Source organism: Peromyscus leucopus, chromosome 14 (genome assembly GCF_004664715.2).
Source record: "Peromyscus leucopus breed LL Stock chromosome 14, UCI_PerLeu_2.1, whole genome shotgun sequence".
Lineage (NCBI taxonomy): Eukaryota > Metazoa > Chordata > Mammalia > Rodentia > Cricetidae > Peromyscus > Peromyscus leucopus.
The window spans coordinates 84,481,480-84,507,450 of record NC_051075.1 but is presented as its reverse complement, the minus strand read 5'-3'; the positions used below and the strand labels follow the sequence as shown (position 1 = coordinate 84,507,450).

The following is a 25,971-nucleotide window of genomic DNA, read 5'->3' as shown; positions in this document are numbered from 1 at the left end:
CCTCAAGGTCAGATGGAGCGAACCTGCCTGCCTTCCTTCCTTCTCTCCCTCTCTCCTTCCCCCCTCTTTTCCTTCCTTCCTTCCTTGCTCCCTTTCCTTCTTCCCTTCCCCTCCCCGTCTTTCTGATTTTCCTTCTTCCTTCCTTCCTTCCTTCCTTCCTTCCTTCCCTCCCTCCCCCCCCTCTCTCTTTCTCCCTTTTAAAAATAACCTCACAGTGGTGCTGAGGACCCAGGATGGGACAGACCAGCCTACCAGCAGCTCAAGCCCCAGCAGGGCCACCAATCTCTCAGGCAGCCTTTTCTTTTCATGTGTCTCCCCCGACACAGTCTGACCTAGGTGAGAGACCATGCTGTATTCCCCCAGAACATGCACGTAACCAGAAAAACACCGGGACTAGCTAACCATGGACCTAACTCTGAGGTGCCCTAGTTAGGTTTTGGGGACCACTGGAGCTCAGCTGACTGAAACTTTCTTAGGGCCTACTCAGTGGAAGGCACAGGAGCTTTCTCCTGGCGGGGAGACCACTTGTTCTGACAACTTTCCATTGGTCCCATGGCTCCTTAACCCCGGGATTGTATATGTTGGGGTCACCCCTTATGTTCCAGGGGCATTTGGTCATTTCCAGACGTAGGGGATGCTCTACTCCACCTGACATTGGCCCCTGTCTGTACCCTGGTTCTCGGCCCAGTCATGCGTTCCATATTTTCTGTACCAAAAGACACTCCTTTGGCCTGTCTGAGGGCTAACTTAAGAAGCTTCAACTTAGGAACCTGGTGACTTTCAGAGCTCTGCCTTTTAATGAAAATATGACCTCAATATACATTAAACAAGTAGCTACTGCTGGCCCAGATTTGGAGCTTTCTATTTCCAATACCTAACTCCGTATGATGAAAGGAATGTCAGTGTCGTCCAAGGCCCCCCTCCCATAAAATTCACAGTTCACTTTAATCTTTCTCAAGGCTCTGACTTACAACCACACCAGAGCCAGAATGCCTGCTGGCCGCCATTTCTGCAGACTTGTATCTGTTCCTAACAGAGACAGCACAGAGCTTTTTTACCTTACGCTTCTGTCTTACTTGTGTTTATGCCTTCCCAAACCTAGAAAATCCTGCTTTTATTCTTAGTAGCTAAGAGGTAAAAGCATTTCGGGTTCTCTGCTCTCATCTGCAGACACATACAAACTGGTTATGGATATGTAGATCACTAGGTTCAGACTTACAGACATTTAAACGTCTTTTGGGTATGGAAAGACTGTTTATGCTGTTCTATTGTACTGAGACCCAAGCATATCTGTTTAAAAGTTTCCTCCAAAGTCTCTGTTCTGGGTTGGGCAGGCCAAATGACTTTCTGACAGGGAGAACAAGCTGGGCTGTGGTGGGCAGAGGCAGGAGGATTTCTGAATATGAGACCAGCCTGGCCTACAGAGTGAGTTCCAGAACAGCCAGGGCTACACAGGCAGACCCTGTCTTGGGAAAAAAAGTGGGGAGGCAGGGGGTGAGAACAGCCAGGAAAAGACACTCTGCTTGAGAACAAAGAAACTATTTCTGCAGCAGTTACAAATGGCAAAGTGTTTAACTCTCTGAATTACCCTGGCCCCCTTTTCTGATTTTGTTTAATGCTTTTGTTGAAACTTTAACTTTCTGTGTTTTAGAATTTATAAGTTCATTGAGTGTGATTTAAAAAGTCTATGTATAGATAAAATTAATTTGCTACAGCATACCACATATGTAACTTGAAATCAACTCTTATTTAGGAAAACGGTGGGCACCCTTGGGCTCGCCTTGGAGCGAATAACAACCATGTGACTCAGCCACCATCTTCACTAAGACTAAAGGAAGAGCAGACCATGTGACTTCACTGCCATTGTGAAGGCGACCATGCTGTCTACGTACACTAAAGTAACACCCGTGAAACAACCAGGCTCACGGAGCCCTCACCAATCATCCCAGCTCCCTTTCATTAGACCAAGGAGGCAACACCAGGCTTCCAAGATGGTTTGTTCTGAAACCAAGTCATAAAAATAACCAAAAGACAAAAATGGGCATTGTGTAAAAGAACGTTATAAAAGGATCAGGAAAATGAAGTTCTTGTTTTCTCTGTGGACTGTATTTATAGTTTAAAGATTGGCACTAAAGGGTTTTTAACTCAAGAATTATATATTTTTAAGGCTCATATAAAATCCCAATCTTATAAGAGTTAGTAACATTGTAAACTGTTAAATATAATTAAGATACACAAGTTAATGGTCAGTCATGATAAATATAAAGGTAATTTATTTACAGATACAAGCTTGGAGGGAGAGACCAATTTATAGCCCTCATTATCTAGCCTTCTGTGTATGTTGTCAAAGTCAAGCCTGAAATGAGTCAAAACAAGTTTGAAGTAAACTTAGTTTGTCTAATGAAAAATAATATTCAAAAACAGGTGTATTTTAAAAAGTACTTATAAAAGATTGAATTATTACGTAAAATGCGCTAAACATACAATATACTTGCATGGCAGTAAACCCCCAGGCTCAAGCACAAGTTCCCTGGGATGAAGCACCATTCTACTAAAGCTGCGTGCTTACAGGACAAGGATGCATGGGAAATAAGACTGCCAAAGCCTGCTGCTTCTGTTTCTGGCTGCAGGCCACATCAGAAAGTAACTTCCACCTATGTAAAGACGAATCTTCATGTCTTACCTAACAGGGAAATGGATTTCTTTGACCAGTGGGGGATTTCAGAGTCTGTACTCACATCCTAAATGTCTCAAACAACGGAGGGACAAACAGCAATTACTCTATCCTCAATGTCTCCCAAACTGACATACGTGCAAAAAATATCCTAAATTTATTTATAATGTATATATATATATATATATATATATATATACATACATGTTCATTGAGTGTGTGTGTGTGTGTGTGTGTGTGTGTGTGTGTGTGTGTGTGTGTGTTCTCTTTTGTTCTCTGTTGTGTGGAGGCCAGAGGTTGGCACCAGGTACTTTTTCTTTTTAATTGATAAGTGTCTTATCTGATTTATTTTTATATATTTTTTGAGATATGGTCTCATGATGCACACGAGGCTGGCCTTGAACTCACGGAGATCCTAGCATGCCCCTGATTGTCTGTGACACCCCACCACACACATGCTATCTTTCATTTTCCTTGCACACAGGCAGTACCACCAGCCACGTTGTACAAGCGCTCACTGCCTGGTTATAACTAAGCAGACAGCTCAGAGCTTGAGTCTGGTATTTTGACATTTACTTTAAGATATAAAAACTTCAAATGCAAAGACATAAATATTCAAAACAGACCTTTTCAATCATTTGGCCACTTAACTCTATTAAATTTTTATATCCCAACCCTTTTTTTTATCATTATAAAGAATAAAACAAAACAAGACAAAAACCCCAAACCACCACCAATACCTTCTCAAGGAAACAAGAGAAACAACACTACTTCCACCGCTAGACACCTACTGAGCAGCAATCTTGATGAACTTTTTCACCAGCTGCACGCGCTTGCCCAGCTGGCTGCAGAGCAGAATCTCCGTGGCCACCCAGAGCTGGACCTCGTTGCATCTCTGGAGCAGAAGGCTGAGGTTGACTGTGTGCTCCCCACTTCCCTGTCTGCTGAACGTGAAGTAGATCAGCTCTTGCTGAAAGAAACATGTCTATTTTTAGCTCAAGTCAAGCTGGTGCAAAATTCTATCAGTTTATGAGCAGTTTCGGGAGGCCACACCCATATCCTTCATGCATTGACAGAAATACAGCAGATAACTATGTAGTATATTCAAGCTAGGTTACCTTTAGTTTTCAGCTATACTTTGTTCACTAATGTTTGCCTAGAATCCTGACACACACAATTTTTTTCTTTTTTTCAGAATGTGAGGAAGACATCCTAGTACAAAGTCTGGAACATTATAAAGTTTAAATCACAGGACTTTTAAAAGGAGCCACTAAATATGGCACTCATTTGCTGGCACACATCAGAGCCAACAGATTACGGATTACTAAAATGGTCCTCTGAAGCATCCTGAGAACTGGTAAGGGTCAGATTACTAGACCTCTTCCCCCATTTCTGATTAGTACTCTACGAGGGGCCAAAACATTCTTTGATACTAGGTCTCACCACATTGCCCAGGTTGATCTTGAATCTGTGGACTGCTGATCCTCTGGCATTAGCCTTCCAAGTAAAGAGGACTATAGGTGGGCACCACCACGCCTGTGCGTGGATTCTGGAAGTCTGTAATTCTAACAAGTCCTCCGGTGGTGCTGTCGATTCTGGCCTTAGCAGATGCCCTCTGAGAATCAGTGTTTTAAAGACATTATAAGATCATAAGCAGATATAAAGTGGAAATAAGGGCAGAGTGCAAAAGTTCACCAAATGCAAGCCAAGACCAGTAACTGTTTAGCGTAATCCAGACAAAGAATTGGAGAGGTTTGCTTTTAACTGAGTGCATGTGTCTACAGGAGTCCCGCACAAGCAGAGGCGGATCCCACTTGACTGGCACTTCTGAAGACACAAGTCATCCAGCCTGAGCGAGTTCATACCATGCGCAAACCGGATTATAATGCTAAAATGTTTCAATGAGAAAATATGAACAAATTTAACAGATATTGTAGAATGAAAGGCTTTATGTCTTCAAAAAAATCGGCCATGAGTTTCCCTGCAAAAGGAAAGGCCATGCACGATGAACGCACCACATGGGTACAGACCTGTGGCATTGTTTCTCCCGGTTCCTGTGAGACCTGCTACCACCAAGATGTCAGTAGCACTTTGCCCCTAGCATGTAACTTATAAACATTATAATCTGTCCCCAAGGGAGGCGCCCACACACAATAATGTAAAATTTATGAGATGGGATTGGAAGTTTCATAGCACATTCTAAAATTTATGAAATATGAAATTTTATTTTACTTTTTTGGTTTTCAAGACAAGATTTCTTTGGTAGCCTTGGCAGTCCTAAGACTAGCTCTGTAGACCAGATCTGTCTACCTCTGCCTCCCAAGTGCTGGGATTAAAGGTGTACACCACCACTGCCTGGCAAATTTATGAAATATTCTTAAGTAAAAGGATGGATGTATATGTGAAATCTTAACACCAAGGTAAAATTACTCTTCAATCTCATTACAGCAGCATATATCAGTATAAATCTATACAATCACATCCCCACAGATCGTACACTTCCCTACAGGTGTCTGTGCATATAAACCCAGCATGTCCACACTTACCTCACACCAAGCACATGACTGAACAAGAAACAAAGAAAGCATGATACATATTCTGATTTCCCCAGAACAAGGTAGATTTTCAATACATTTTAACTCCTCCAGAGAGCTTTTAGACCACCCTATCCTAGCATAACTATATCACCACACAAATGTCTCAAAACAAACAACAACAAAAAAACCATTCAGTTAAAAGTTAAAGCAACATTATCAACTTCACCCTTTCACCCCTGCTTACCTCATGGATTGAGTTGAACAGACTCCAATCAAAGCTCATTAATTCCAGTGCAAGGTCCCAAGTGTTCATTCCCAAAATCCTCATTGACCTTTGCTGTGATTCTTCATTTTCTGCAAAAGGATTCTAAATGGACAGACAGAAGCAAAAGGATTCTAAATAGACAGACAGAAGCAAAAGGATCTTCAGTAGTTCCCCAATGTTTCACAGTTAAGTGGCTGCCCATAGGGAGGCTCTAGAAACCCAGATTAGAAAAGTAATCCTTTCTGAGTGTGCTTAATATTTTCCCTGCTCTGGTCACCGTCAGTGAGTTACAGTCAATGTAGGAAACAGCCCTGAACAGTAGACCATGATCAATGACACATCATCCAGTTAGCCTGCCCCTCCCCCTCCCCCACAAGCTCACACACATCCACACACCCACAAATCTGATTATAAAACACAGCCCTGACAGACAGCATAATGAAAGTGAAAGCCCTGGAATCACTTTGGCTTCTGGTATGAATTAATGTGCCAGCAGGGTTAGTATAAAAACAAACAAAAGAAATGTCATAGAGCACTTCAATAAAGACAGACATGGCTTTTACAGGAAACATGCTTTACTAGGCTCATCTTAGACACATGCTTACATATTTTATTACAATGCCCTTGGAAAGTGAAAAATCTAACATGAAATAAAAATAAAAGCTATTTTATTTAGAGCCCATGTGGCTAGCTAATATATTCTATGTAACAAATGTTTTTTTCCCCCTCATGAAGATGGTGGCTAATCACTCTGAGGTTGATAACAGCACTTCTTTCAAAATCTGGAATGAGACTATTAAATTGCTAACACAGCCTTAAAACTAACATCACTTTTGAAGTTATTAAATAAACAGTTCAGTATTTTCCTTAAAATAACTGACTTTTTAAATAAAATACACATTTTCTCATTTGAGGGGTTGGAGTGAAAGAGCTAATGATTAATAACAAAAACAAAAAGAATGGGCATTGGCTATGCTTATGCTTGCCTACCATCTATGAGGTTCCTGGGGTCATTTCCCAGCATGGCAAAAATAAATGACATGGGGAACATGCCACTTTAGAACTTATAATGTTTGTGAAAATGTTTCCTGCTAAAACACAAACCAACAAAACTAACCACAGAAAACCTTCACAGACCCCCTTCCCCACGGGGTTGACAGCCTTGAGGGTGGCCAAGCACAAGCTGTCTCCCCACCCCCACAGAGGGTGTGGGACCCAGTGTCAGAAGACCCTGACAGACTCTGTGCTGCTGAGGTGGGGAAGCCAGGGTTGCTCAGGGGATTGTCTGCTCGGATGGGACAAGACACTGACACAGACTCAGAGAAAACCCCAGGGTGGGGACTAACGGCTGAACCGCAGGTTAACTTGGGCTTTTGTCCCTTGTATTCTTCCTCAAATTGGCCCCTAAGCAGGGTTTGGTTACTATTTGGTTATTCAAGGCTGTCCACGGCCCTGGCCAGGCAGCATTTTGTATTTCTCTATTCCACTCCTCCAGGCTGTACGGTTTGATTTTGAGGAAGGTCTGTTAATCTGTGTGACAGTGTTGGTGGGTACAGTGAGCAGACACATGTGTTAGTCTTCCCCAACTGCTGTGTGTGAAGATGGAAATCCTAAACCTGCTTCCCACAAGGACATGTGCAGTGGTGTCCAAAGCTGGTGTAGAAAACACTGGATGGCAGGATGGAGTCTCTGTCTTTTTAGAACATAGCTCACGGCACCCATTTATTCCACTTGGACACCACCCACGGCTACCTAAGACTCTCTGAGAGGCCCTGTATAAGCAAGTCCTGGGGGAATTATATCAGGTGGCTATGTGGCTGAGAGAGAAGGACATGGTGGACAGCTAGAGTGTGGGTTCTTCTTATAAAGAACCTACAATATCTGCATTTTAGACTATATTCTTTCTTAGGCAAGAATAAAATCAAACTCATTGTCTACTAAAAAGTGCTGAGAGATACCTATGCTGTCCCCTTAGTCATAACTAGTCTCAAAATTTACACCAAGAATAACCTTGAGGGCAAGATTATTTACATTTTTTTCAAAATCTTACTCTTCAGGGCATCTGTTATTGTTACCAACTCATCTCATGTAGGGAAGGGTGAAAATCCACCTTTCTTTAAGGAAACAGAACATTCAAGAGGACAGGCTCTTCCCCTCTATATCCACCTAGGAATATTTCTCAGCCCTGTGCCATTATAGCTCCCCCCAAAGAAAGAAGAGACTAAATCAAGATTCCATGGGACAGGGAGTCACTATTTTGAATCCTTATAACAGAAAAAAAACAAGACTGGTCTTAGGGAAGGCGAGAATTCGTTCAGTCAGGTCTCTGATTTGCAAAAGACATGTCACTTGGCAGCCTACCCATGGTTGGAAGAGGAAATAGTTTAATATATGTTTTTCATAATAAAGCATAAAAATACTATTGAGTCTGACACTTGAGTTTCAAGTGCAAGCATAAAAGTCCTTACCAAAGTGTCTGCCAGATCTTTCCGGTAGACAAATATCCGACCTGATGCCTCCAGGGATTTGGAAATGGCCAAGTCATTTGGCTGAATTTCATGCTTTTCTTTATTAAAAAAAAAAAAGAAAGAAAGAAAGAAAAGAGTAATTAGAAACACAAGTAAGCCTGTGAAACCTACCCAAGAAAAATATTTAAAAATATGTAAATGGACTTTGAATGAGTTAATTTTTGCACATTTTAACACAATGCCAGGGGTGGTAGGAGCATTACCATCTAGCACTCAGAGTTCAGTTCTCCAGAGCTAAACAGGATAGTTTAAGGTAGATAGCAAAATTCACTCATAATCCACTCTCTCCAAAATAACCGCAGGAGTCCATATATCAGCAGTTATTACAGTGCGTGCACACTTGTTCACACACTCATACTAGTAATTAGTCCTACATATGGTTTTATAGCTTGATTTTACTATAAGCATTTACCTGCTTATTGTTTATATGTCATGTTTAGTTGGTTATATAGTAGCCCATTATACCATCATTTAGTCATTCCTCTACTGCTGAACACTTAATGCTTTCCTTTTTTTGGGTCATATAAATTAATATATGTTAAGTTCTAGCACAGGGCCTGGCACATTGCAGTATCTTGATAAACAGTCCTTACATCAGCCATAATATGTATTGCTGAAGTCAACATCTTTGCACATAGATCCCTTCTACTTACATAGGACTTTTTAAAGAGACTCTTCCCAGTATGAAATCACCGGGTGAAAAGGAATATGTGTACAGCCTTCGATGCCAACTGCTGAACTGCTTACCAATTCTCTTTTTCAGAAATAAATCAATATATCTCCCTAGAATTAGATGTAAAACTTGTCTACCGGACAACACCTGTTATAGTTTCTGGATGGTCTGCTTTATGTACAAGTCAAAAGGCTAATTCTTGGTTACTTTCTCGTTAATCGTGAGGCTGGATGCTCTTGAATTGGCTATTTTATCTCCTTATTGCAAAATGTTTGTGTCTAGGTTTTCCTGCAGGTTGAGTCCTCTTTTCAGAGATAAATGTCTTCCTCCACACTAAATGTGCACACAAGAATAAAGAGGCAGTAGAATTTATTCTGTAGCCACACAATCCACTTCCCCCAGGGTGGCACTTTAGTTCCTGGTGTGCATGGGAGACAACACACTTTCTTCTAGATAACTTAACCAGCTTAAATGCCAAATTTTGTTTTGAACATTTCTTGTTAATACAGAGCACATAAATGAGCATCTCATCTATTCCCAATAGGTCAGCATCATAGTGATCAATAGTACTACAATGGTGGGTTGTTAACACAGTGGTAAATGGTCCCAATCAGTTGGGCCCTGAAGTCCTTTCAAGTTGGCTCCCAAAGTATCAAAGATTAAGACTAAATTTTAGCCTCTGAATAAAAATGGGTAGGCTGCTAGGATACCATCTTGGACACAAAATATCTAGAAATCTGTTGCAGCTTCGAGAACAGTTGGTGCTTTTTTTTAGGGGGAAAAAAAACAAGAAACATCAACAAATTCCTTAAACTTTTCTCAAAAAGAAAATTAAAAAAAACCCAGGTCATGGTTGTTTGGCATTATTTGTAATGTCATTATTTGTAAGACATTATTTGCGAGACGATCTGTAACTAGAGCAATGCCTATTTTAAGCCCTGCCCCCCCCCCCCCAATTCAAACGTTATTGTTCAAAGGACAGTAAGATGCAGGCAAGGAAGTTCTTTATAGACCATCACACTGCCGACCAGTCTGGAAAACTGACTAACCAACCGACCAACCAACCAGCCAACCAACAAAACCCACTCAATGAATGGAACATGACGGCGCATTGCCAAACATGCGGACAATCTGGGATAAGCTGTCATTTCTAGTGACGACAAAGGACCTGAACACAACAGAACATCACTGCGCACCCTGAAGAAACTAACAGAGTATGAAAGTGGCAGTTCCCAGGCACTGGTAGATATGCAGTGGTAAGAAAAGACACCTTTTTAGCTTTCAGATTCTCGCATGGTTCTGGGCTGGCTTGAGTCTGCTCCTAAGGGGACATGGGCCTTAATTGTGTTGTGGAGTTCACTTGACTGCCTATCTTTTCTTGTACCTTCTCTCTAAACTGGGGCCCAGTGATTGTTCCCTGCAGTAGCACTACCTTGAGAGGCAAATTATGGTGTGATGAAGTTTAATATTGCTTATAATCATTTAATAATTTGATCTTTTAAAATATATGATACATTTAATATATCTACCTGATATACATTATTAATTCAAAGCTTTTGAGGACATGTGTTCCTCCAGATCACTGGCCATTCCCATCATTGGGAATGATTTTCCTTTCTTAATAAACTGTCTCTATTTCATTTCTCCATTTTAAGATTTCACTTATTTTTACTAATTTTATGTGTATGAATGTTTATTTGCATGCATGTTAGTGTACCAGGTACATGTAATACCTCAGGAGGCCAGAGAAGGTGTCAGAATGCCTAGACTTGGTGTTTTGGATGGCTGTAAGCTAGAAACCGGACTTGGGGTCTCTGCAAGAGCAGCAGATGCTCTCGCTGGGCTATCTCTCCAGCTGCCATCTCTATTTCTTAACAAACAACGCCCCCACCCCAAAAACCATTCCCTCATAAAGTTCATGGGGTTCACATACTTTGCAAATTTTTGCTTTTATTTCTCATAGACAATTTGGGGTTAGAGGGTTTTCTGGGGACTCAACCCAGAACTTCTTACATGTAAGACCTTTGTTCTACCAGTGGGCTCCACCCTCAACCTTGGGTGGCATTTTGTTAGGCTGTGCAGTGAGAGTTCTAGGAAAGGAAGGGCTCCATGAGGCTCACAGGGAAGGGCTTTGTTTCTTTTTTCTATTTTTTTTTTTTTCTTTGCATGTGTAATGGAATGACTTGTCAGACTGGCCAGTCTGTGAGTAAGAAGGTAGCAACAGCAGCGCTCTGCTACATAATGCTCTAACCTCACGTAAATTCTGAGTCCCTCTCTCCCTGTAGAGCAGTTACTGAGGGTACACAGGAATGCCTTGTATCTGCTTCCCGCCCCCCACGCCGGCTGGTTGATCAGTTAATGTGGTACTTCCACTTTCCACTGCTGACGCTCGCTGGGTCACCTTCTTCGAATTTTCCTCAGGGTTAATGAGATAGTAAATGAAGATGGTAAGCCCAGAAGGAGGCCAGGGACATTACGACCCGACAGGCTCCAGTGAGACAAAGGGTCTGTCCAGGCTGCACACATCAACAGTGTCAGCGCGTAATCTGCATGGTCTTAGTCAAGACCGACAATAAAGCTTCCTCGGAGGACAAAAAGGCCCAACAGCAGAGGCTGTGACAAGGCCCGGCTCACCACGTGCACCCGGGAGAGCTCGGCTGTGAGCTGTGGCTCACTGTACAGTTTCCTGTCTTCCAACGGAGTCTAAATATTAAATTCTCAGCCAGCAAGAAGACTAGTTCAAGGCCACCCCCTCCCTGTACAGTAATTAAATCCTTTAACAATTTCTGAAGTTAATTTAAATATGAAAATACAAGGCTTATCTAATGATTAAAAAATGCAAAAAGCTTTTTTAATACATTTCAAAACACTGGCACTGTCTCCCTCCTTGATGCAAGGGAGGAAATTCCGTACCCAGCACTACCCCACCGTTGTCATGGAAACACCTGTGGTGGGCACCTCATATTGCTACTGTGGTCATCCAGCTGCAGGCTGAGAAAGGAGAGGCAGCATGCCTGCTCCACAGAATGTCAACTTCCTCCTGGTGGAGATCCAGTGAAAGATTAATCTCACAGGACAGAAAATAATTTACCTCCAGAGAACATGATGGCCACCAGAGCCAGATCCTCTTCGGCACGCTGCAGCTTCTCAGCCACCACCTTCAGGATTTCCTGGGCTGTACTGGAAACTTTCGCCCTCACGCTGACATAGGAGTGCTCCGTTATATACACATGGCAAAAAACTGCGGGAGTTAAAAGCAGAATTTGTAACCAGGGAATTGTGACCACGAGGTCCCCGACTTTTCTAGTCAAGGTGTCTATCTTGCTGTCTGAGGTGAAAAGTGTGTGCAGCAAGATGCATTTAGGACTATATGAGTATGTGAGCGTCTAGCCTGTTGGCATACGCTTGCAGTGACCAGGCAGGAGCAGTTGACTGGCTTCCCGTCCTGCAAGGGATCCCTGGGTCACATTAGCATGGGCTGGTGACAGACTGTCTGGCCAGAACACGCTGGAAGCCATGCTCTACAGATCATACTTTGGAACCTCTTCCTTGAGAGTTGTTAAGATCTCCTAAAGCAGCATATTAAAATGTCTAATGCATAAATTTTTATTTTACACTCCATTTCAGGACAGTCTCAGTGGCCCAATCAAGAACTGCACACTGGCTATTAGAATTCTCAGATGTCTGTCTGAAAGTCTGTCATTTGCCTTGGGTTCTGTGTGCAGCTTTCTCAGTCATTTTAAGAATGAGCCTCCAGCCCTGACCCATATCCTGGTGCCAGTGAGATTTTAAATGGACATAATCTTTCTAGCCTTTGAAAACTTCCTTTTACTGTTTGCAGTGTTATTAATGAGTAGTAGGGTATTATCACTGTCAGGATGAATAGATGTTGGAAAAAAGTTTCTTCATGATTTGCATAGTAGATAGTTTTAGTAGTGATGAAAGTCACTGACACGTTACTTCTTATAACAGCTTCCTTTAGCATGCAAATGCTAGCTTCTTTAGACTAAACAGGACAACAATATGCTCAGATATTCTGCTCTATAGTTTCTCAAAAATAAGCAGGGGTTACAGCTTTTAGGGAAATTTTGTATGCTATTTAAATGGTATCACAAAATTAAACTCAGGGATGGTTTTCCAGAAATGCAAAGGCAGCAAGCCAGAGTGTGAGCTGCTGCCAGAGCCCCTCACACACACTCCTACACCTGGCACCTGAGTCTTGGCTTTGGGTAAGTGTGCAACCAGAGCAATAGCTTTCAACCAATTATTGTTCTATATTTTGTCAGCAAACTTGAGAAAGAGAAGGGGGGCAGTCCTTCCTTTGACTCTCTCAATAGAAAAATGGAGATTTTGAGTAAAGATCTAGGCTATAAACTACTACATGGAAGTTGAGTTTATCCTTGTTTAATAAACTGAAGAACAAGAAGAGGCTGGGGGCCTTGCCATACTGAGCCTCTTTGAAGCTTGGCTTAGTAAACTCCACAATTAAATTATAAGAGAAATGGACAAGGAAGGTCAGCGATTAACGAATTAGAAGGTAAGGTAATTGCATTTGCTCTTTCATTTGGGGCAGATGACAGTTAACACAACACAACAGAAACCTTTCTGCCGGAGGCATCGGACACAATGCCACAGGACAGGTTTTTTTTTGTTGTTTGTTTGTTTTTTGTTTTTTTGTCATTAAGACATTTTATTTCAAATAGTAAACATTGACACTTTGAATTTTAGCACATGGAGAAAGGTGAGTGGAAAGCTTCACAACAGCACAGGTACCTGCCGCTGACTCAACCTCTGCCCAAACAGGGAACCTCTGCCACCTCACGGGCTCTGCTATAACATGGTCTCATGGAAAACACACCAGCACCTTCAGGTTGCTAATGAGGCCTTTCCCCGTGTACTTGGTGAATGCCTCCACCCACAAGGGATGTCATGAGTCCTATCACTGACTGAGTACATTCTGGGTGTGTGACAGACCAGCCTCAGATGAATTTCTCCACACCCATCCTCTCATTATTCTCTACAGGTTTTCTCTTCTAAATCTCAGGGACTGGTTCAGCTAAGTCCCTACACACTGGCTTTGGTGGCCCTGCTTGTCAATCACAAACCATGGGCAATGGGTAGCCAGAGCCAGAAGGAAGGTTTGGGGAGGCAAAAGCTGAATTTCCAGCATATTTTGGAGAGTGCGAGAGGGCTCTGTGCACACATTTCTGTTCTTGCTTCTCAAATTAAGAATATCCCTGGTCTTTGAAAGAACACTGCATTGTCTAACAAAACTAACACTCAAACCGAGAAAGAAAAGCCATGCTATTTGATATTAACATTCTTGTCCAAGAGAAAAAATGGCTAGAAATGACAGTTGCCGGCAAGTGGGTTCCGGATGGTGGCCCTCTTGTGTACACATACTCACTTTCCTCTGTTTCGGCCACAGCTCCTCTGTGCTGGGGCCAGTTCTCCTTAAGACTGAATTGGTGGAAAAGGGCTTTATTCTGTGAAAAGGGAGAAAGAACAATGAATGAACGTCCCCTTGCCCTTTGGAAAGTCACAGCTGTTTACAACATGTTCCCAAAGAGCTAGCCAATAATTTTTTTTTAAAATATAAAATCTACCCATCTAATCTTAGAGAAATAAAGATGGAGTTACTTCAATTAACAAATGTGGATGGGGAGATTCTGAGCCTTCACATGGAGGTTGGCCAAGGCCAGCAGCAGGCAACAAGCCCCTCGATCTATTTGGTGCCGAGGACACCCCAGAAACACCCACGATTCTTTAGGAAGACACTTTCTGCATCCCAGCACAAGCTCTGAGACACAGTTAAAGCAACCCCAGCTCCTGCCTTCTCCAGTTTGCACAGAAAAACCTTGCAAAGTCATTTCACACTCCTGCCTCTGGTTACTACGGTTACCCACCTTCTGCCAGACACTGCATACACTGACCAATGCCCTCTCCTGCATTCCCCCTCATCAAGTTCAGTGAAAACACAACACACTCGCTACTGTCTCTGTCACACTGAAAGTGGGAAACATTTCAAAGACTCGTGGGGTAAGGAAAAATCCTCCAATTAAGACTCTTACTTGGAGTTAGAGAGAGGGATATAAGCAGTTTAAAATTCAAAATTTTATCAGTTTGGCAATAGCAGGGGAAGTTCTGAGACTTTAAAATGCATCACAAAATAAGCCCATTGTCAAAAAGTCAAGGGTCCTATACAATTAGGCCTGAAACACAGCAAGGCAGGACAGTGTGGGCCAGCTGCATCCCTGGATTTCCCTATGCCACCCTGTTAGATCTGAGGCAGTATTCACTTTAATTACAAGAAAAATGCCAAGTCAGGCAAGGCAAGCTCTCTAAGCCAGATCCCCTCCCTGCTCCACTGCAGATATAAAAGCATTTACCTACCTTCCTTTGTGGTGAATATTCATCGACAGTGCTACAAAGGAAAAGGTAAGATATGAGACTCGTACAGAAGAAAGACTCACTTTCAGGAACACTGTAGAGAATTTCATTGTTTAAAAAGGACGAAACAGAGCCAGTGAGATGTTAAACAGGAAAAAGTTCTAAATGCCAGTCTGATGATTGGAGTTCCATCCTTAAGATCTACACCGTGAAATGAGAGGTCTGGCTCTGAAAGCTGTCTTCTGACCTCCCTGTCAATATGACACTTGGGAACAGGGAACTGCAAACGAGGATTTGCCTCCACCAGCCTGGCCTGTGGACATTTTGGTGGGGCATTTTTGTTTTTGCTTTTGCTTTTATAATGTTTGATGTGGACAGGCCCAACTCACTGTGGGTGATGCCAGCTAGGGACAAGTAGTCTTGTGTTGTAGAAGAAAGCAAACTGAGCAAGCCACAGGGAACAAGCCAGTCAGCAGCGTCCCTCCAGGTCTCTACTTCAGTTCCTGCCTTGATTTTCCTTGATGATGGACTGCAATCTTAAGCCAAATAAGACTCTCCTCCTAAATTTTTTTTTTTGGTTAGTGTTTTATTACAGCAACAGACTCAAACTAGAATACCATGCCATACACACACCCAAATAAATAAATGAATGTCATTAAAATAAAAAAATGAAACAGGGCAAAACAGTGCTGGTATAGTGGTACATGTCTATAATCCCTACACCCAGGAGGCTGAGCAGAGGCAAGATGGTGGTCTGCCTGGACTACATGGCAAGTTCCAGTCTGGGCTACAGAGTAAGACCCTATCTCAAAAACAAAACAAAAAGATAAAACACACTAGTCATTAATCTACTATGTACAACATATCTGACATCTCACTCCAAGTTTCAAATGAACTAAGGAAAAAAAAATGCTACCTATTGGACACATGCGCTGTGCTTTCTGCTCGCAGAAAGTAAAGCTACAAATTGAGAAGGAAAACTGGACTTGTCAGCCTGAAGAAACAGTCTGCATCAATAAATGGCATGCACATTCTTCTCTCCCAGCCCTATTTGAATGGTAATAGGTATTAACAAGAAACATATTGTCATATAGTAATAGATTTGGGGTGAAATCACTTTCTAAATCGCTAAGTAGCTTAGCATCACCTCTGGATGGTTCTGTGAAGCAGAATTGAGGACATTTTCCAGTATGACAGGTGCCTCACTGATCACTGAATATCACTTTGTGCCTCTGAAGGCCATCTCTACTCTTAAAGCTAGCTGCACTGGGCTGTTTTCCAACACCACAGGCGAACTATTAATTACAGATACCCACTGAATTCTCAGGAAGTATAATGCGTATAACACTGGGGCCCAAGCCTCATCCTAAAATGTAAAGACATTCCATAGTCTTATTCCAAAGAAGCAAGGCCCCTCAACTCTTCTCTGTGTGCTTTTGTTGTGGGAGACGACCCATAGCTTGAGTTTGCTAATCCTGAGCCACACCTCCAGCCCAACCATATCTTAATACAGTTTTCTCATTTCAACTTACTATGTTCCATTATAATGTAAAGTTTTAATGGGATGTACTAGATTTCAGTGATACGATTAATGTATTTAAGTGTATTAAACCAGGCATCAAGGTTTTCCAACTGTTACAGTTCTGTCTTATAGTACAGAGCCACATCCAAAGGAGAGACTATTTTGTCATAACGTTTATCTTTTTTTCCTTTTCTGTTTCATTTACTGATTATACTTTCACATCAATATTGTTATTCATATATTCATATGACACAGACTGTGATCACCACAGTTTGTAGCAGTCATTTCTAAAATATTGTCTACCTTGCACCCAATTTCTAAACGTGCAATTCTGACAACTGAAACAAAGGTTTATGCATGGTCTGTTTGCCACTGAGATTGCCCTATATACATCTTTTAATTATAATGGGGGCCTCTTTACTACAGGTAACTCAGGCTTTAAATCTTAAACCAGTTATCTCAAAGGCCTGAACTTGTATTTCTTGAGACATGAACTCACTGTTGCTGAAGTTTTAAAAGCATCTTCAACTTGATGGTGTACTTGCTTCATGCTACTAAAAATAAGCAACTGCACTACAAATTGGATAAATTTGGCAAAGACTGTACCTTGGAACTGAGTAATGACTCACTATTTTCATTTACCAAAATTAATAGAGAAGCAGTTAAAACCCAGCAAAGCCAGGTGCTGGCAATCTGAAAGATTTATGAGTGCTACTTATGGGACACTTGGGCATGCCAACAGTCACTTGAGAAATTGGCTTTCTCCAATCTTTCTAAATAGATAAGGAAACTTCAGGGATCTCATAACATTGAGTCTATGAAATGCTCTGTGACTCACTGGAACCTATTTATAAATCTTTCCTTCCCTATTACACAGAGATTGCACTGAGCCCCTAAATAATAAGCTAAATATGTGACTTAAAATAAAGGAACACTGTTTTTATGTACTCAGACTGTACTCATGACCCAGTCTGCTTTTATCATAGAAAACTTAAAAAAAAGTCAATGAGTATGACTAGTGTTCTTTTATTTTTATTTATAAAAAATAAAAACACTCAATTTACTACTAGAAATATTAAGTAATCAAGATAAATCTGGGGTTAAGATGTTAAAGAACATTCACTTTATATACATGACAGCCTAAACTTTTACATTTGCTATTGTATTCACTAACTGCTAGGAGGAAAGCTAAATACTTACTGACGGCGGTGCATCCCAAGTATCTTCTGAAATTCTTTCAATTCTTTCTCAAGAATTGGGTATTCATAGACGTCATCCAGCACATTTCTATATATGGTCTGGGGAGAGGGTGGAGACAGGAAACGCATCATTAGATTTATGGTCTGTTCTGTAAGGACTAAGATGGAGACAAGGCCAGCCAGAGCTCAGTGGCAGTACATGTTTAGTATGTGCAGAGCTCGAGTTCAATCCCAGCACCACCACCAAAATAAAAGGCTCAGGTAATGGCTATCTCACTCCAGGAAGTAGGTGGGATTCAGGACTAGGTAGGAGTTTCATGTTAGCCACTTAACCACCTGGCACTGCTCTGAGGCTGCTTTTCAAGGATGCCTGTCTGGGATGCTGGAAACAGATCTCTTAGTTGGCTACGAGAGATTTCCATGAGTAGTTTAGATCTCAAAACAGAACACCTGGGAGGAAAACATATTCATTAAAATAACCAGTGGGTTTGAAAAATAACCTGAGTTAAGGCAGAGGGATGGCTAGGTGAATTTTATGTTCAATGCCACTTCCTCTACGACAGGCAGGATTGGTTTAGGTATTTATCTGTTCTAAAGCAGACTTCTTGGTAATTTCTTTGTACTGATTTGCACATCCAATACAGTGGTCAAATAAGTTAAACTCTCTGTTCCAAGAGACCTGTCCATGGTAAATACACATTGTAAACTATTAATATTTAGACAAGTTGATTTATCTAGGTTAGTGTCTTTCAGATTGTTACTATTTCAAAGTTTATTGTCAAATATCTATTCTCAAATATAATTCTCCAATACAGCATGTATTTAAAATTCATATCATGATATAATATACATATGATTAAGATGATTTTTAAATGTTTATCTAAGTATTGTTTGCCTATATAGGTGTTGTTGGTTTTAACATTATCATAAATCTAACATTAAATTTTAAAGTATATTAAAAAAGTTTAATATAATTAAAAGTAGTTTTAACATTATCATAAATCTAACATTAAATTTTAAAGTATATATTATAGTTTATCATATTTATTTAATTTGCAATAAAAATTCTCATTATTTAAATATATCATACAAAATTAGTGCATACAAAAATTTTCACACATTGTTTTTCATAATATATTTAAAATTTAAAAAATAAGTTCCTATTTAAATAGATTGACAGGTCTTGGAAGTCATAATAAATTTATACTTTCACTGAATTTGACATACAAAAATTAAATGACTAAAAATGAGATTTTTTTTGAGGCATATAGCTGAAAATAAAACCAATCACTTGGCATCAAAATACCCGAAAGTGTTGGAATACCTTTAGAAACATTTTTGAATGTTCATCTTCGTGTAGCCAGTCTTTGTACAGAGCAATCCACTGCGAAACCAGATGTAAGACCTTACGCTTCCGACAAGGGACATCTGAGTTTTCTTCTTCCCCTTGATACTTCTTAGCAGAATAGGTGCAAACAGTTAAGAAAGAACACTGTGTTGTTGAAATACAAAATGTGAAAAGGCCCATTTGGTCTAGTTTTTACAAAATAGGCTAAAGCGTAATTTCCAAAGAATTTAGAACCATATAAAGGTGAAAGAACAGAACCTGAGCAGGGAGAGCAGAGGGTGTGCTGTGAAAAGCATGAAAGCAAACCCAGAAACAGACGGAAGCATCCCCAGCGGGAGGCCATGCAGCTGAGGGCTGCACCTCACACTGCAGCTGCTGCTGAGTCCCAGGGGCAGCGTGGGATTAATGTCAGTTCAAAGCCACACGAGGTGGCCCACAGACATCAAGAGCAGCTTCCAAAGAAGATGCCATCTCACTACACAGGTGAATACTATTTCAATGAGGCACATCAGAAGGAAGCCAGGGAATCTTTGATCTTCAGAAATTTATATTTTATAAAATCAGTTGTTTCTAAAGTTGTTCCAGATGAGCACAGCTGTCTGGAACACAATTTGTGAGCTGATTCAAATGAGAATTTACATGAAGGAAGAAGCAGATGAACGAGCAAGGACACAGGTAAAAAGGGTTGCAGATTGTCATCTTCGTTAGAGTAAATTTAAAACACACCAGGGTTAGCCAAGTGCTCCAGCAAGAAGTCAGTTAAATTAATGATTAGATGTTCATTAAATAAATGACTCTGAAGCCATAAGAATGGGATCAATACATATATGGAAATGCACATTCACAGTACATTGTTGAGCACAAAAATCAAGAAAACAACAGCATTTTCTACTTTAATAGTCATGCTTATATGACTATTTTAATAATTCTATGAATATTTTAATTAGTTAGAAAGACATATAGATGATTACAGTGGCAGCAAGATTTGAGAATATCTGAGGCATTTTACTAATTATCATTTCCTAATTTATATATAATGACCATGTGTTAAGTAATTATTAAAATAACTTCAAAGTAGCAAGCTTGGATGACTAGGAATGAGACTAGTGCTCAGCACTGTCTAAACTCATTTACTCTTTGTTCCCTCAAAATGATCATCTCTGTTTTTCTTTCCTCATTCCTTCTTTTTTTTCTTTTTGTTTCAGGACAAAGTCTCTTGTAGCACAAGCTGGACTCAACTTTTCATCCTCTGGTCTCCACCTCCCAAGAACTGAGATTACAGGTGTGCACCTCACCACCATTCCCAGCCCCTGACGGTCCTGATTGTGTTGAAAGTCTAACAGGACACAGAAAGCATTGGGAGATGGTTCATCAAGACCGTGTATCTGTTAACACTGATGGACAGCTGCAAAACAGAAAGGGCTATTCACAGACTCTGTAATGCGTAAAAACATGACTCGGTCACTTTCTCCCTAACTTGGAAGAATACACTGTGGCCACTTTTAAAGTCAGCCATGCACACAAACAAAAATTGCCTGTTAAAGTGCCTATTTCTTTTAGTTTTTCTCTTGAAAAGCAACTGAAAAGGTTAATTCTACGCTATGTCTGTTTGCACATGTGTTCTTTTCCAACAATGGCTAGCAAGGAGGAAGATGTAGCCAGCTGAGAAACACCAACAACTTTGATCTCTTCTAGTCATATTAAGTCCCACAGCCACGCATCAGCATAATAAAGCAATTTCAGGACTGTGAGTATTCAATTTTTATTCTCAATTTATCATTATTAATATTTTACTTCATGTTCCCTGCAATATATGTATCTATCTTTTTTTTTTTTTTTTAAATCCTGGTGTGATCGGACGCTGGATGGCCTGGGAATTGAACCCGGGTCCTCTGGAACATCAGTCAGTGCTCTTAACTGCTGAGCCATCTCTCTCTTCTGCAATATCTTTTAGAATACTTACTGATTAAATTTGCATTTGTTCTTATGCTTCACTGTACTGGGGTATAGGCTCTTTTATATTTTGCTCAGGCTTAATTATACTGATTTATAAATGCAGTGGTGGGGGAAGGGCACTGGGTGAGCCGCAGGGTCTTTGTAATGCACTGAATATTAGCTGGCCCTGGCTATAAGCTTAAACAATGTGCTTTACTATGATAAAAGCCAAAAGCCATTTGATCCTATTACAATAAAAATATCCATATAAAATATCCAAGCACTGTAAAATGGTTCCAATCTATAAACAGTGTTTAAAAATCATGGGGAAAAACAAACAAACAAAAATGACCTGGATCATTCTTTAGTAGTGGAATGTAACAGGCGTCTTCATGAAGACAGGAGCAGAATGGCTTGTGATTAAACACGGATGTCATAGCTTTGATTGTGATTTCACAGATGGCAAGAAACAAAAGCAGTCATGCAAAAAGACATGTGGTTTAAAATGTTTTCCATTTGGGGACTTTAATAATGAGAAGGTTGCAGAAATAACTAAAATTTTGCATAGAATGTCCTACTTAACGACTGAAAAACACTAATACCCAAGGAGACCCTCAGACATTCTTTGGAAACATCTGCAGGGGCACTAAATTATTAAGTGGTAATAATAATAACAGTAGGATCATAGCTGAAGACAGCTGTTTGAAGGCATATATAATTTGCTATAGGACATAATTCTTACAGTTAATGGGCACTGACCGCATTAGAGTAGGTAAGCATTAAAATGTAGATGAAGGTTGTTCATAGATTTTTTTTTCCAAAATACATCTAAAGGAGAAATTTAAAAACTTATAATAATTGCTGATTTGTTTTAAACAGCACTCCACTTGGAAACTGTGAGAAAAATCTGTATATTGTTGAAAATTTTCAAATTCAAAAACTAACATTTTAAGATCAGTTTTACGAGTCAGTTTTTAGAAAATGTCAAAGTATCTATAGTTTTGCTTAGTCAGAGGCGTCAGTAAAGCGCCAAAACTGTTCACATGTATAAATATATGTTATTTCTAGTTCAGACATATATCTATATCTATATAAATACTTCTGGTTTTGTGTGTGGACACGTGTTTGTGTGTATGTGCAGGTTCACATGTGTGCTCCTGGAGGTGAGTTTAGAGGTCAACCATGAATGACACTCATTGGGCAATACCTACCATTTTGTTTGAGACAGGGTCTTTACAAGGCTGTGACCTGCCACCAGGCTCCACTGTCTGGCTAGTGAGCTCTGCCTGTCTCCACCTCCCTAGCACCAGGATTCAAGCTCCCGTCGCTGTGCTTAGCACGTTTGCCTTCGTTCTGGAGACTAAACTCAGATTCTCAAGCTTTACTGAACTACCTCTGAGCCCCGCCTTCCTTCTGAGACAGGTGTCCAGGCCCAACTGGACTGGAGCCAGTGATCTCCCCGACTCAGCCTTCTGAATGCTGGTATTATGGTTATGTGACACCAAGTCTGGGTTAGTCAAATTTTTCTGTCTGTGTTTTCTCAAGACAGGGTTTCTCTATGCAGCCTTGGCTGTCCTGGGACTCGCTCTGTAGACCAGACTTAGTCATATCTTTTTTAAGAGATATTTTATTTTAAACACTTTATGGAGTTTTAAAGTATTCTTTTATGTGGTTAAATGCAGTGTAGTAGGGAGACATATAACAATCATTTAGCAGGAAAAGAATCTTAAATGGCCATTATCACTAGATTTAATAAAATCTTTGGCTTTCTATTTTCCTAAACATTTTGTGTAGATTGAAATGGAATCTCTAGTTTGGTTTAATAAAAGCAGTAAAGTTTTTTTTTTTCTTAAATGCTTAAAAGGCTATAACTAATTTTATTACTATTAGCAATAAAATTAATTAACTAAATTAACTTATTAAATACTTAATTGCTTTTGAGGCATCTTCTCTAAGCACGGTGAGGCAAGAAGCCCTGGTGGATACTTCTCGTCAGTTTATGTGGGCTTATGGCCTTTAATGCAGCATCTCTCTGGTTACTGAGTAAAACTTTAAGGCTTTCTTAGCTGGCGATTAACCTTCTAATCCCATCTGGCACTTGAGGAAAGTATGCAGTGAGTGAAAACACTCCAAAAAGATGACAATTGCATCCAGGGGTGAAAGTAATTTCCTATGGGGAAGAACAGCTTGGGTGTCCAGGGATGCTTTCCCAGGAATATGACATCACACACACACACACACACACACACACACACGGGTGGGGTGGATACACAAGAGGTCTAACTCTAAATTGCTGATTCTCTAATAAAAATACTTACTGTTTGTTATTGTTGATCTACTCGACCTGTTCACTTGGATTTACCTGGAAGGCGAGCTTACTTCCAGCTCCCTAAGCAACCACGAGAAGCAGATATAAAGCAAACATGATATAAACAGAACACTTTGCCCACAGCACAGAATGGGAAGACAGCAGCCCTGCACTCCCCGCTACCCCTGTGTGTCCTGTCTCATTTCATCTTCACCTCGGATATCACTACATTAATATTTAATACACCCACACTTCACTGGGGGTTGAGTAAATTAAGAAAGGCAGTTAGTGGTAATGCGGGGAGTCTGCCTGAGAGGAAGCCTGCACAGCATCCTGAAGTTAATGAAGGATATTGTCTTAACAGCGCCTGGCACAGGTCATCAGTTGTCATGAATACTGTATACGTGAGAAGGAAGTCATCAAGGAGCGTCTCTGCAAAGGAAGAAAACAAACACAGTGTGAGCAAAGACAGGACCAAAAGGTACCTGAGTAGTGTCCATTGCAGGAACATGATGACTGACGGGGACGAGAGTGAGACTCCACCAACAAAGGCACTATTTATTAAAGATAAACTTTGAGAAATCCTTTACATGGAACACTTCAAACATTCAAGTCTTCTTCCTTCTGACAAAGTCTTCTCAATATGTGATTATTATTCCATTTACTAAGAGATTCCTTATATTTGAGAGTAGAGGTGTTTATGAAAAACCAGTGCATAAATAATGTGTTTTAAAATATGAAGTTGCTAAGCCTTCTGAGTATATACCCCAGTTGTACAGAAAGTGAAGCCTTCATGTTCTGATACAGCAAGACTTTACAAAGCCATTCGTTTTCATTTAGGGCAAGAATAAGGATAAGCAAACCCACAAGACACACACCAGGTCCCAAGGCCATTCACCTTTGCCTTTCAAACACATCTGTAAGGAGTTGGTTCAATGGTAGATGAAGTGCTTGCCTAGTACCCATGAGACCTTAAGTTTGTATCAATACCACAAAAAAAGAAAGTTGGGAAAGGGATTTAGGATTTCCTTACTATGGTGAAGAGAGACTGACCCAACTCCAGTAAAAATCAGGAACCTAAAATTTTAGCCTAAAAAAAAAAAACAAACCAAAAACCGCTTCTTCCTAATTCCATTTTTTGTTAATGTACAAAATAATAGTTTTCAGTGTGACACTGTTATACAAACCAGTCATTGCACTTTGTTCATTTTGCTCCCCTACTTTCTGTGTCCCCCATCCTAAAACCTCCTAATATCCCTCTTTTGGGAGTTTTTTTTTTTTAAGTTGACATGTGATATGGGGCTGAAAACTCTGACCCCCAACACAATTTCCAAAGCAAGAGAAATCATACATAAAATGCAAAGGAGCTTCACATAAGTCTCTCTGCCTAGTCTCTTTAACATTCATTTTACAACATGTTTTAATTTCTTTATCTTTTACATTGTGAACAGAACATTTTTAGTTGTATGAAAGACTAATAAACTATGAAAGTAATGAAATTATGTATGAAGACTGATACCTCCTCCAGCTTCATAAACTGAAACCTACCCCTTAACATGATAGAATTGGAAAGTGGAATATTTGACATGTAATTAGGACTGTATGGAGTCTAGAGGGTGTATCCTTTATAAATGAGGTGAGTGACCTTTTAGGGGTCTGGAGTGCCTGTTTCCTGTGTCTACTATGTGAGAGCACAGCGAGACAAACTGAGCAGGGGTCAAGCCCTCCTCAGAACTGACTCAGGCAGTGCCTTGATCTTGAGCCTCCCAGCCTTCATTAGAGAAGCTTGAGCTAAGACAGTGAATAGGTTATGCTGTCCAAGATCTATACTTTAATAAATGCCTAGGTATGACTAGTTGTCTACTACATAGCTCTGTGAAGACTGAACAAAAGAAAAATTCCAGAATTTAGTTACATACAACTAGCTACATTTGCTCTTGAAAGAAAAGAAAAGCAAACAAAACAAAACAACAAAACAAAAAAACAAATGATGAATGCAAAGAGCAAGGCTGTATTTACAAACAAAAATCCCACTCTAATAAGATGACATCTATAGTTCTTTATCAGTCACAGGGTTGTTTCTAGTTTTGACTTGGTTACAGAATGGTAAGGTAATTCTAATCTGCATTAGGTGATGGTTGTGGACAGTAATATTCAAAAGGTTGTGTGAGTGTGTGTGGTGTATGTATATGTGTGCATGTGTGTGTGCGTGCATGTGGGATGCGTGTGTGGTGTGTGTATGTGTGTGTGTATGCCTGCAGAGGTCAGAGAAAAACATCAGATGTCCTACTTTATCATTCTCCACCTTATTCCCTTGAGACAGTGTCTCTTGCTGAACTTGGAGCTAGGGTGGCAGCCAGCAGCATCAGTCCTGTCTCCTCTGCCTGTGGTGGTTTGAATCAGGATGGCCCCCATAGGCTCACATATTTGAATGGTTAATTATCAGGGAGTGGTTCTGCTTAAGAAGGATTAAGAGGCGTGGCTTTGTTGAAGGAAGTGTGTCACTGGGGGTGGGCTTTGAGGTTTCAAAGGCCCAAGCCATGCCTAGTGGTTCTTTCTGTTCCTGCTGCTGTGGATCCCAATAAAGAACTC

The 25,971-nt window shown here is 40.5% G+C and overlaps 1 protein-coding gene across 2 annotated transcripts in view; it reads right to left on the bottom strand.

Annotated features, from left to right (window-relative positions):
• Window positions 1-25,971, bottom strand: part of Rapgef5 (Rap guanine nucleotide exchange factor 5) — a 235,315-nt gene that overhangs the window by 24,504 nt on the left and 184,840 nt on the right. For both annotated transcript variants that reach the window (XM_028880927.2, XM_037210915.1), the window contains exons 12-20: window positions 23,733-23,811; window positions 19,113-19,257; window positions 17,790-17,887; window positions 15,071-15,101; window positions 14,085-14,163; window positions 11,769-11,918; window positions 7,945-8,042; window positions 5,456-5,578; window positions 3,466-3,644 (exon numbers count right to left, since the gene is read on the bottom strand). In XM_028880927.2, coding sequence (XP_028736760.1) covers window positions 3,466-3,644; window positions 5,456-5,578; window positions 7,945-8,042; window positions 11,769-11,918; window positions 14,085-14,163; window positions 15,071-15,101; window positions 17,790-17,887; window positions 19,113-19,257; window positions 23,733-23,811 — 982 coding nt within the window. The remainder of the gene's footprint in view (window positions 1-3,465; window positions 3,645-5,455; window positions 5,579-7,944; window positions 8,043-11,768; window positions 11,919-14,084; window positions 14,164-15,070; window positions 15,102-17,789; window positions 17,888-19,112; window positions 19,258-23,732; window positions 23,812-25,971) is intronic.